Below are 13,599 nucleotides of genomic sequence, written 5' to 3'. Positions count from 1 at the left end.
AAGGGGAAACCAGAGTAAAGCATGAGGCATGATACGTTTTCTGAAGCATGGAATGTACCTCCTCGTAGACTCTCCTTGCGGCGGCGTTGTCTCCCAGCAAGAGGTATCCAACCCCAAGGTCGTTTCTAACGGAAGTGTCCTCAGGGAAGAGCTGGACTAGTTTCTGCAGAGTATTCAGCGAACTCCTTGTGCGACCTTATGTCATTCAGAGAGGAAAAAGCAGAACATAAATGAAGAGAAGCGTGTCACAGGCACATTAGAAGCACGCGCTAGTAAGGTTACACTATTCGGACGCCATTACTCCATGAAGCGCCGTCTTCGCATGAAAGGTTCATGGCACCTTAAGGACTCCACAGGCAGCCCTGATGCCTGACAGCCCTTATCCTAAAGGAGAAAATCATTTCAAGCGTTGCTGGACATGTGAGGGCTTTGGTTATTAATCATAATCAGCGTATATTTTAATCCACTTGCCCGAAAGGCCCCTAATGAGTGCATAATGCAATTATTTGTTCCATATATCTGAAGAAGGTTGAGAGGCGCATTTAGAACAGAAATACTTTGGAAAGCAATTTGTCAAGAGTGACGCAGCCGTGGAATGCAAGTCTGGAGGTTACATATATGATTTGTTGAAGGGTGAACAAACAATCTATATACACATGCACACATATAGAACAATCTATATACACATGCACACATATAGAACATGCACACATATAGAACAAACAATCTATATACACATGCACACATATAGAACAAACAATCTATATACACATGCACACGTATAGAACAATCTATATACACATGCACACATATAGAACATGCACACATAGAACAAACAATCTATATACACATGCACACATATAGAACAAACAATCTATATACACATGCACACATATAGAACATGCACACATATAGAACAAACATTCTATATACACATGCACACATATAGAACAAACAATATATATACACATGCACACATATAGAACATGCACACATATAGAACAAACATTCTATATACACATGCACACATATAGAACAAACAATCTATATACACATGCACACATATAGGCAAAGCTTTATCAGTGTTTGGGAGAGTAAGAGTCCGATATCAGTGCACCACGCGGCAGGTTTAGACTGACCGGCCGGGCACTCGGTCACTCTGGCACTGCCCGAAGAGCAGGTTTGAGAGGGCCAATGCGTGTGCCACTTTAATCCATCATGGTCCATAAGATTTAAAAAAAATCACCTAAACACCGGCCCTTTCAAGCCCGCTCATCTGGCAGTGCCTGAGGGACTGAGTACCTAACAGGCCAGTCCAACACTGCCATGAGGGCAGCAAAGCGGGTAAGACAGAGTGGGGATAGGTCATAGATTGTCCCGAGCCCACCATGAGAAGGCTGAACTGGGCTCTGCTACAAGTACAAAACTGTATTAAGAGACATCGATTGGTGATGTGGGAGCTTGTGTACTGATGACCAGGGCGTCAAATGAGTCTTTCGAAGACAAATGAGCAGCAGCTGCAATAAACCAACCTACAAAGTATGGCCCTATTCATAAAGGTAGATATACACAGGAGTAAATCAACACGTGTAAATTTACTCTGACACTTTGTAGTTAGTAACTTAACTACTGTTGATATTCACAATTTCCAAAATGTAAAGTTACTACAAAGTGCAGGCGTACATGTCTTCACCCCCTGAATTGAGGGAGTGACGCCTAATTTACCAGTGAAAAGTTCCTACTAGTAACCTTTCACACATAAGCTCAGGTCTCGCCCGCTGGACAGAGATCTTCCTTTGGTAAATTATAGGGACATTTAAAAAAGTTAATTAAGCTCTACTAAACACTGTAAAAATTCTTTTAGGTTACAGATTAATGTAAATTCATTTCATATATTTTAAAAGTCAAAAATTAATTTCTTTTAACATTATTTCCCAAGTCCACCATTATTTTCTAAGGGAGTGTGTTGCAGTACCAGTGGTTGGCCATGTGTTGTGCTGGACTCACTTCAGGTCTCAGCAGAGTACATTTACGACTGTTTTGGGCCCTATTTTGGCTGTAGTAATTTCAGAAGTGCTGTTTGTCAATAGAGTGGACTTACTCTTTTTTAGGTGGGTGCATGGCCCTCCCTGAACCATCCCCAAACTCATCCCATTCAGTAGTAATTATTGCGCATTTTATGACCACTCCCCTATCCCTCCACCTTCATTTAGTACTAAAACAAAGGTGTACATGTGCAGAGATCTGTGCAGTTGGGGTGGGGAGTTCTGCAAAGGAGAGATAAGAGGCATGGGTGGTGACCATGTAGTGCATGAGTAGCACTACTGCAGTACAACTAAACGTACTAAAAAATACAGTTTGTGAATGAACCCCTGTGAACGCATAAATGAGTGATTTGATGGTGTACAATGTAATGCGATTGCTGTTTTTAAATAAAAATAGAGTGAAACCTGGCAGCAGCGGCTGTGGAGGGTTTGAATGATTTTAGACAAATCATAGAGTCAAATAACATTAAAAGGTTTCTTACGCAGGATGAAGGGCATAAGCATGGAGCATGATTTGGTAGGGAAGCTAGGAAATCGATCTCAGTCGTGGACAAGGAGTGTGAGAAATGGCAGAGTTATGCAGAGATAAATGGTGGTCTACAGATTAAGATCCGAGTTGGAGTTTGAGTGGGCGAGTGATGAAAAATAGAAGATAATCTGTCTGTCATCAGGAAAGGGGTCATAAGAGCAGCCAAAGGAGGTGGTGATGCACCAAGGAAAGTGGCATATATGTAACAAAAGTGGGGGAGGTGGGCAGCACCATGGTGACACCAACAGGAACAGATGTGTGCGAGAATTCGACTGAACCCTGGAAGAATGAGAAGAAACACTAAGAGACAACTGTAGAGAACCAATCTAAGACGGTATCGATTCACTGTGAAGAGGTTCTGTAGGATCGTTTGAAGGCGTGAAAAGTGGTAAACAGGTTGCAGAGGAAGAAGACAGATGACAGGGGATGATGATAATTATTGGAAGAGTTTATGAAGTTAGAGAAGACTGAGGCAGTAGTCCCAGGGGAGTGGAGGCTACAGAGTCCAGACCGAAGTGCGCTAAGTTGGTTATCTGAGAATATGTAGAGCTTAAGCTTGTTGAAGGTCAACCATTCAAGAGCTTCTGAGAAAAAAAAGTTATTTTCTTATAAGCTGCAGTACTACACCGGACTTAAAAAACTGTGGGTAGATTTCAGTCCAGAAATAACAACTGATTTATGTAAAGAGAGAAGTAAGATTTTTGGAGAAGAGAACTGAAGCTTTGACGACAAGAGAGCAGAATGGATTGGAAAGGGCACAAGAACAATTTTTAGGGTGGAGTGAATGTTGCTTTGGGGTGCAACAGTGAAGAAGATTAAATTGGCTGATCAGATGGAAGCAAATAGAAGGAGGACTGTCAGGACACTGGAGACAGTGTATTTTTAGTGCTTTTGATCTTTGTATGGAAGTAGAAAGTAGAAATGCTGCTGGCCAAGTAGTTTGTGGAGATAGTGGAGGTTGGAGGAGAGAAGTGAATTGGCAAATGGAACAGATATTTTCAGTGTGGTTGAAGGACCGGCTTAGGTCTTGAATTTATTGAACTTTGGGTTCACTGAGAGCAGTGATGTGGGAGTTTAACTGGAGAGGTCTATCCACTGTGCAGGCAGAGGCACACCTTAGTCTTGAAGGTGCAGATAAAGTGGAATAGTGACCCACTGAGGGAAAGGTGGGGATAGGCTAGAGGGGATTGAAGGTAGAGCCTAGGGTGGAATGATGTGCTTTGAAGGTTTTGGAGGCTGTTGGTAAGGCAAGGCTTTGTAAATGTGCTCAAGAAATGCCACGATGGAGTCAGAAAGAAAACGTAGTTTTTAGATGGGCACGTCACTGTTGACTGGGAAGGGTGAGGCATCACTCCACAGTTGATTGGGAGAGTGAGGGGATATCAACGGATGAGAAGTCGTCACTGGAGAGGTGCATCAGGTGGTGATCAAGGGAAATTGCTTTATAGTGTGTTTGGAGTGAATGAAACCGGGCGATGAAGGATTACAGCTGGTATCTTCACGTCAAAATCTGGCTATTACAAGATAATGACCTTGGAATGGGGAATAACCACACAGACTAGAAATACTGGGTCCTTTTCAACTGTGTATCACCAATACTGGGGCTATGTCCATTCTTGTTGTGCGCAAGTAGTAAATCTGCGTGGAGGCGGGGCCATGACAGCTTGTCAGGCAGAGGCAATGGGTGAGTGGGCCTCAGGGGCAGACTCCTGCAATGATGGTGGGAGACCTGTGTGCTCCACCAGTGTGCTACAGGGGGTCAGGTGGGTGCCTGGCTTTCATTCAGCTTACAGCCTCTTCCTGCCTGAGGTTTTACTAAGTGCATATTGGCACCTGGTAAACCGGGGCATGGCGTTCCTGCACCCAATGGTACTGGGCGAAAACACCAGGTAACTCATAGCCTGGCGGGTTGTATCCTCATTGGTATACACCTCCACCAGACTCTCAATGAGTAGTTATCACAGCTCACTGAACCTCACCGGGAACACTTCCAAATCGCTGCGGCATAATGCGCGCATACTGTGGTTCTTCCCCTGATAATGTGACGGGTTCATGATACTATACTTCCTCAAACACGTGAGTGTCTATATGAACTTGTTATCTTAGTGCTAAATTATTGTGCAAAGTGGTTCATGTATTTCGAAAAATTCAATAAAATGTTATAATGAAGAAAAAAAATCAACCTCACCCAGGAACTGCTGCCGGTTCGCTCGCCTCTTCAGGGCCAGTTTCACCAGGTCTGATGGAACGTTTGGTAAGTTGGCCACCTCTTCGTAAGTGCTGACAGCCCTCTGCAGCATTTCATTGCTCCGCATTTTTTCTGCCAGGTCATCCTCACACTAGATGGAAGCACAAATTACATTTAAACCACTAGTTCTTAACTGTCCAGCTTTGTGAAAAGGGGAAAATCACAGACGGCTGATGATATCTCCTGTGTGGCAGAATATGTGTGGGCATGAAAACAAAACAAACTTAGAACTGCCATTAGAATTTTCATACTCTTTTACACATCTCACCAGGGTATCAGATAGACATATTATATCCCCATGTGCAAACATGAATTCTTACAAGGATGCTTACGATTGCCCATATGTCTTCTTGCTTGCTGTCGTGAGTAAGCTCTCCTATTCCCGCCAATGGAGGCAGCTCATTGCTTAAAACGTTCATGGAAGATAGTATGTTGGATATGGGTGAATTAAAATTGAAACAGACCAATGTGATAAATATTAATCTTCCTTTGGCCTGCAATGCTTTCGTAAGTTTCTGAACATGCCAATGCCACACATGTGTTGTCATCGACAATGGTTAATTGGTACTAGTCTTTGCTAGTAATGGACTCCGGAGCCTACTTCTGGGCACGGATCTCTTTAATGACAACTGCCAACCACGTGGTACAGTGTGAGCACAGCACTCACTCTTCTTCACGGCAGTGCTGTCTATGCAGCTGTGGCATGCCCAGTGGGGCTGCCCTATCCTGTGCTTCGCTCCTCCTCTGACCAGATCGACCTGGGCTGCGTAATGTGCTGGAGCGCTGGCTGTGCTTTCCCACCACACGGTGGTGGTTGGCAAAGGAGAGTACTGAAAACTGCAGAGGAGAGGAGGAGCTTACACAGGGGTGGCTCCTGTGCAATGGAGGAGGAACGCCGCCCCAATGCCTGGTTCGGAGCCAGCAAATAAAAAATAAAACAATGTTCTGACATCATTTTATTTTTAATTTGTCGGCTTTGAGCCAGCTTGTGCAGGAAGGCGCAGGGCACGGGAGGGGGAGTGCTATGTCCACTCCCTAAGTGCGCACATGTGTTTGGCCGTCTGTCTCAGGCCGACCAAAACATACATGCCCACTTAGGTTTCTTCAGTCCGTCTGCATTGAACAGCCGGGCTGGAGAAACCCCCACAGACTTTCTGGTCTGAGCGGAGCATCTTTTCAGCCTGCTCAGCCCAATCCCCTCGCTGCTTTCCTAGCAGGAGAGCAGCGAGGGGATTGGATGGGAGTCTGTGACGTGCTGGTTCCAGTGTCTGCTGGAAGAAGGAAGAGAAGGGGAAGCGCAAAGCAGGAGGCGCCAGCCCCTGAAGGTAGGTTGTTTTTTTCATATTGAAACATCCCCTTGCGTGACCCCCCGCGCTCCCCCTCCTCTGTTCCCTACACCCGCCCTTTGTTTGTGGCTGCTGCCACTGAGCTTACAAGGAGCCGCACAGCAAACAGCAGGGATGGAAACAGATGCAGGGATGCCTTCCATGTCATGGCCAGACACAGGATGCCTCTCTGCAGACATCTTAAGGATTTTGGGGGCCCTCCCTGGGTTCAACTGATTTTGGGAGCCCCTGTTCAGAACAGCTTTGAATTTATGATCCAATTTCCGCTTTTCCATGCCCTCTTTGGCCAGGTGAACGACACTGCACAGGCCCAAAGGTCCAAATTCTAAATGCGTTTCTATTTATCAGCCAGGGATTGTGATGTGTGTTTTAAATATTGTAATACAGCACCAGCCGCTCACTAATATCATTGCAAATAATCTCTGCGACCAACTGCCATTTCTCATCTGAAAAGTCCTGTTTTGATCTAAAGGGAACTTTTCTGGATGTTGCATAGTGCTGAAAAACAAACTGCAACATTTCCGCAATAGACTCCCACACATCACTCATATTAAAAATACATTAAAGGCAAGTGGTATTTAAAACAAACTATGTTTAAGAATCATTCAAGTTCATCAGGGCAGTAATGTGTGGAGAACAGAGCTGGATCTATCAGCCTCCCCCCCCCCCCCCCCCCCTCCGAAAGGCTGGGGCCCTGGGCCAGAGCCCACTTTACCCATGCCTTAAAACGTCTCTGTCTCTCTGCTCACTTCCTGTGTGCCGAGTGTCTGCTGCGGTGCCCTGATTCACAAGTTGTTCCTCTGAGGGAATGCCCATTTTGGTTCAGCAGTAATACACGCTTAGATTCTCTGCTTCAGCCGCCCTGCCTAGCCTCACCTTCTATGTTTATTGTGACTCCCTTAAATCACCCAATTTCCGCGTGGACACGTCTGTATTAGTACAAAAGGGAAACCAGAGGCACCGGCTCTGCTCTGCACTTCAGCTCCTAGCATCTGGGAGCAAAAACACTTCACCACATCACCCTCGCTCTCATGACGCTTCAGTGGTTACCGGCTGATGCTTGGCACATCTCCAAAATGGCTTGCTTGGTGCATAAAATACAGCCCACTGGTTCGCCCTGATTATCTGGTACAGAAACTGAAAATCACATGATCTCCATACCGTTCAGAGCTCTTCCATGAAACACTGTACCATAGGAGAGGTGCAGGTAAGAGCTAGGTTGGTGGGGGGCCCTGGCTGCGACGGTTAGCCGCCTCCAGGGCTGTGGCGGAGTTACAGGGCGATCTGGAAGCAGGCCGGTACAAAGGGTACCTCTGCGCGGCACCACGTGGTGCCTGAGCCAAAACGAGGAGCCTCCAGAGAGGTCCCGGAAGCCGGTCGGCGCACCGCTAGGCCTGCGGGCGGTTGTGGGCCTGAACAACCGGGGGCTTGCTATGCGACGCTCCGCCCCGAGAGGGGGGGTGTGAGTAGAATTTCAACGGCACGTGATCGTAAAAGAATCACTTGGGGGGCAGCACTTGCGGGTCGTTCCCGTGCTGCCCGGCTCATCAGGCGGGCAGGTGAAGTAGATGGCCGCCTGCCCTTGGATCGCCCGTAAGATAACCCACCTATTACATATACTGGAATTATGTAATAAACCTGCAGCATTTGTTACCCACTTACAACTGTTTCTTGTGTTTTCATTGGGTAACCTAATTTGGGGGAGGGGGGGAAAGCGGGGTGCCCCTGGGGGTACTATGCCGCTGACCGCGGCCCCCGCAGGTGGCCACTCGGCGGTCGGCGCCTTAGTGGCCCCGGGGCCCCGGTCACCCCTCCCCACTCCCTCCTTCGGGGGGGGGGGCAGGGACACAGACTGGTGCCCCCCTCTGTGTCAGGGCCGGAAGTGACGTGCAATGCGCGTCACTTCCGGGCCCAGGTGTGAGGGGGAGGCTATTTAGCCTTCCCCCACCCTCACTGGCGACCTCTTTTGTCGCCCACCTCGCCTTTTTCCCTCCCTACCGCTTACCCGGCGTAGGCGTGGTTGGGTGGGGTTTTTTCTGAGCGTTGTAATGTTTTCCTTTTCGTTGCAGGCAGAGTTACAGGGCGATCTGGAAGCAGGCCGGTACAAAGGGTACCTCTGCGCGGCACCACGTAGTGCCTGAGCCAAAACGAGGAGCCTCCAGAGAGGTCCCGGAAGCCGGTCGGCGCCCCGCTAGGCCTGCGGGCGGTTGTGGGCCTGAACAACCGGGGGCTTGCTATGCGACGCTCCGCCCCGAGAGGGGGGGTGTGAGTACAATTTCAACGGCACGTGATCGTAAAAGAATCACTTGGGGGGCAGCACTTGCGGGTCGTTCCCGTGCTGCCCGGCTCATCAGGCGGGCAGGTGAAGTAGATGGCCGCCTGCCCTTGGATCGCCCGTAAGATAACCCACCTATTACATATACTGGAATTATGTAATAAACCTGCAGCATTTGTTACCCACTTACAACTGTTTCTTGTGTTTTCATTGGGTAACCTAATTTGGGGGAGGGGGGAAAGCGGGGTGCCCCTGGGGGTACTATGTACCATGTCACTGGCACTCCCACCCCCTCTGCACTCCAGCTCTCTACCTGCCAGTCTGCTTTCAAGTAAGATCAAGGGGCGTGCACTTCTTTGCCACAATTCTGAGAAATTATGCAAAATTAGGCATAAGGCCAGTCTGGCAACTTGTGCTATGTTTTAGTGCGATATGCATCCATGTTGGGTAATAGGACGATCTTTACGCTAATAAACGGCGCAAAAACAAAACCCACTTGTTCACATTGTCCGGTTCTCTGGTGATAGGATTTTTACATGAATGAACTTGGCATAACAATGTCATTTCACGGAATGTTGCATAAAAACCGTACATTGAAATGCTGGAAATTACGCCGACATACTGATATTTTGAACAGCCTAGTAAGATCTAAAATATATCCCCTTTTGAGAGACATCTTCTACAGAGGCCATCTTCATCACACCTTCTCTTCACTGTGTACCTAACTTGTACCCTTCCTTCCAAAGGAACAACTATTTGCTGTAGTACTGCAAATCTCTGAATACATCTCGCCACCAACCAATCTTGCTGCCATCTACAATGTGTAGTAAATCTTAAAACGTCCCGTATATTTGTAAAAATGATGATACTTAACTTGTAATGTGTAATTATACCATTTGTTTCTAAATGATTTTAAATGTTTTTCTTTGCCTCCCTGTAAAGCGCTCGAATGTCCTTTAAGGTTGATTGGAGCTAAAATAAACAAATAAATACAATCATGGACACGACCTTCTACTTCACTACCAAATAGAAGTTTCGGGTCTGCTCTCATTGTGTCCATGCCGCCACATACATTTTAATGTAATATATCTAAAAAAAATGTACTCGAGTTGTTTGCACAAAATTTGTAGAAGGGGCAGTAATCTATAGAAAAAAACAGCCTCGTCTTTCCCATTCACTTAAATTATAGGAAACTATTTAGAACATATTGTACTAAAATAACTTCTAGAGTCTATAAACATGTTGAAGAGAGAGTGGTGTATAACTTGCAAATCACATGTTCAGATCCAGACTGACCGACATAGAATTTAATTATTAGAAAAGTGAAAAAAGAGAACAGTTGATAGGGGCAGTGCTTAATTTGTGCCGGTGGCTGCAGTTGGTGGGCACCGGGACTGATTTTATATCATCAGACTTTGACTCGAGCGTGAGGCAGAAAGGAGATCAGTGTGAAGGAAAGCTTCAGAGCATGTGCAAAGGTCTCGCTAAGCAAACAGACAAGGTTTGCACAAGCAGAAAAGCCTTGAAACATATACTAAAGCCATTTGGGATTGTGATGCGTACACTGATTGTAACGCGTAAAAGTCTCAGCTTGCAGTTTGAAAATACATGAGGCTTTGATTCCTCTGCTTTTGGATAACTAATACAAGTGTGGTCAGAAAATATTACTTGGTTTGCACCTTCGACAACAGACAAATGATTAGCAGTGACAAAGAGGCCCACGAAGACCGCTTCTATTTTGGTGTAAGCAGCTGCCACCACAGGACAGATTGAGGAAGGGCCATAGACCCAATATTTTATCTTTGCCCTCCTCGAATAGGCCCACAACCTAGCATGTGGACATTAGACTTATGGAAACAAAAAACACCCTATGTTTGCCTGGAAGAAGAACCAAGAGAGGCTTGGAATTTAGCAAAGAATGTGCAGCTCTAATGACTAGGCCTGGGCAAAATTTCCGTTCCGTTTGCGGAATTTGCGATAATTTGGCATTTCTGCGTTCCGCGGAGAGCGCGGAAATGTCAAAATTTCCACATTCCGCAGCTCTGCGATAATTTGGTTCTTGCTCGCGCTGTAAAATAATATATTCTCGCGCGATCGCCTTACCTGAATCCACGCGTTCGCCGACAAGTTTTCCCTATCCGGTCGCGTTCTCCATGAGATGTTGTATTGTTTTAGCCATTTGCGCTGTCTCACGACAGTTCGCGTCCGCAGTGACGTCATGCGACGCGCGATCACGTCTTTCTTCTCGCGATCATGCACCGCGAAAACTGAAAACAAGATGGCCGCGCCCGCGAGCAACCGCAGGGGTAAGTTAGCGACCCGCAACCATGCAGAAAATATCGCGAACGGGCGGGAAAAATCTTCCGCATCTTCGCGATATTTCCGCTTGTTTGCGGAGATTTTTAACATTTTCGCGATAATTTGCGAAAGTCGCTTTCGCAAATTCCGCCCACCCCTACTAATGACACAAAAACATGATTTCACGGTGCGAAGCAGTAAGTAGCTTCTTTTGCTTACATCCCTTAAGTTTTAGTAAGGCTTTGGTCTCAGGGAAGTGGTCCCCAGCACTCTTAACTCACCGGTTAAAGGGGATCCTTAGGGGACAATAGTTGTAATCCTGGCAGGGAAACCAACACCAAGGGCAAGGACGTCACCAAACTAGAGACTAAGAAATGCAAAGAGGACAAGACATGAAGACAGGCCTCCAGCATCTTTACACCGAGTGTCTGCAACAACATCTGCATTGACCTCAGGATTACTCCTACCGCCCTGCCATCCAGAAACTAAGGAAGCATCTTTTCAACGATTACTACTACCCTACAGACGTTCAGGCCACTTTCGCCTGACTTACTGGACACTGTGCTTAATTTGTGCCGGATGCAAAACGCTAACCCTGGGCGGAGCTTGTGGAGTTGCACTACGCAGAGCTCCGCGAAGTGCAAAAAAAAAAAAACTCTGCTGCACTTCGCGGAGCTCCGCAAGCGGCGGAGTACGATAGAAAAATGCCGTTTGCGGTGATTGCACAGTGCCGGATGCTTGTCCGCACTGTGCAATCATCGCAAACGGCACCATGTACAGCGCAAGCGGTCCCTGCTTTCCTTTTCTGCCGCTTGAGTAGATTTTTACTCGAGTGGCAGCTTTCTCAAGGCGAACGGGCTGTTTCTCAGCACGAGTGGTCGCGAGCATACGCGACCACTCGCAATGAGAAACCTGTCCCCCCACATTGAGAAATCTCGCCAGGAGGATAACTTTCCGCGGTCGCCAACTTGACGTTGACAAACGCAAGAGAGGTAAAAAACTCCGCTCCGCAGAGTTTTTCGGAACTCTGTGAGCCCCGTGTAACGCGGTGTGCGGAAAACTCCGCGAGCGGAGTTCACCTGCAAGGGTTACATGACAACGCTTGTTTTTGGGGACAGGCAGTTATCCTCATCAGGCTTTGACCCAGAGGAAGACAGAAAGAAACACAAAAGGAGAAAAGAAAGAGCAAGAGAAAGACAGAAAAACAGTTGCAAAGACTGCAAGGATGAAAAATAACTTACAAGTGTGCGCTAAAGAGGCAGGAAGTGGCTGGTGGTGGACAGAAGAGGCATGGGGTGGAATCAAGACGAGCAGCTGTGGTAATCAGCCCCCTGACTTTTCAACAGCGCTGGCCGCAGACTTCTGAGCACAACTTTAGGCCCCTCATTCTTTTGAAATGAAGCACTGAGTCCTTGACTCTAGCCACTGTTCAGCACTATACTGCTCGCTCTATCGCTGGTTCGTGGATTATAAACACCTCTACGTACACATATATTTTATTACTCTGAACTAAGGTATAGCTAGTTTATCCTTCCACATGAATTAAGAAGAGGTGGGGGGAATAATACAGAGCATAAATAAACTGTTTGCAATTAGTTTTTTGATCAAATTAATACTTCACTTCAGATTCCATGAAATTAAGGTACACCGGGACGTGAGGGGTAGTCTGCGGCCAACCTGCAGAATCAAGCTATTTCTGGGCCAAATAAAGACCTCAAGCAAGGTTTAATCCACTTTTGAGATAATATGGACATTCGTAGCATCTTAATCTGCTGAAAAGATCATCATTTTTTTAATATTATCCAGAAATTGTGCAGAAATCGATGTCAAGAAAAACAGGGAAAGGGGGATGAGAGCGTTTTAAGAGTCCACTAGTGAGATAAAGATTAAATATTGTCTAGTGGAGTTGTTCTCCTAAGTGAGTGGCAACTTAAAGTAGCTTTTGTTTTGTGTCGTTAGGGCACTATAAGCAACACAATGGTTGTGGTACTGACCCTATACTTCGGAACAAAAACCTAGTCATGTAGATCATTGAATGAACTGAAGCGTTGGGCTACACAACGGTATTTAAAGGCTATCAAATGGTGGTAAGGTGATGTACCGATTTACACCTTTTAATGTATCTTAGGAATTGTGCCCATTCACAAAGTAATTCATATATAAATAGAGGATTTTGGCAGGGGCATAGCACCAGTTTGGGGGTCTTTGGGGTATACCCCCCTCCCCCCCAAAAAATGCATTCTTGGTTTGGTAGTTGAGTCTGAGAGTCCTGAATCAGGCCTGCCATATTTGTGGGTTTTGTTTCCTGAGAAAACAACAAAAGATGAAACGGTGTCCTTTTATGTAAAACAGAAGAGAGACCGAGATACACATCTGTGCTGAATTTCAAAATGTGAAACTAGATAACCTAGAATCAATACCAGCTTTCCTGCTTGTCCAAATTCTGTGATCCTAGGCAAACACTTTATTTCATGGAGGCTCTTTTTTCTTTAATATCACATATAAGAGCACTTTTGGATAATTGTGTTCAGGATGTGTGCTGTACCAGCACATCTTATGTTTGACATAATAGACTATAATATTTTTCCACCTTTAATAAGAATCTAGGCCTCATTTAGGGTTTACATGACTACTGACCTTCATCTTAGTCCACCAATGGCGCTGTTGGAGGCCCTGAATTCATGCACTGCTTTGACAACTCTACCATTAATGCTTCTTGTAGCGGAGACAAAGAAGAGTGCATACAATCAAAATAGATTTAAAATATGTGACCCCCGGGCAGCATAGCTTCTGGGCAGGGGGTGGGGGGGTCATATGGGTGGTGACATTCCCCAAACAAATTTTTGGTTTGGAGTTCG

General features: G+C 46.2%; 1 protein-coding gene across 8 annotated transcripts in view; it reads right to left on the bottom strand.

The window, feature by feature from the left end:
- ASPH (aspartate beta-hydroxylase) overlaps positions 1-13,599 on the bottom strand; it is a 675,802-nt gene that overhangs the window by 183,742 nt on the left and 478,461 nt on the right. For all 8 annotated transcript variants that reach the window (XM_085605545.1, XM_085605551.1, XM_085605546.1 and 5 more), the window contains 2 exons: positions 4,763-4,913; positions 59-195 (listed from right to left, as the gene is read on the bottom strand). In XM_085605545.1, the coding sequence (XP_085461671.1) occupies positions 59-195; positions 4,763-4,913 (288 nt within the window). The remainder of the gene's footprint in view (positions 1-58; positions 196-4,762; positions 4,914-13,599) is intronic.

This window comes from Triturus cristatus, chromosome 5_1, assembly GCF_964204655.1.
Source record: "Triturus cristatus chromosome 5_1, aTriCri1.1, whole genome shotgun sequence".
NCBI classification, from domain to species: domain Eukaryota; kingdom Metazoa; phylum Chordata; class Amphibia; order Caudata; family Salamandridae; genus Triturus; species Triturus cristatus.
The sequence above is the reverse complement of the archived record's forward strand: the minus strand, read 5'-3'. Positions and strand labels throughout refer to the sequence as shown.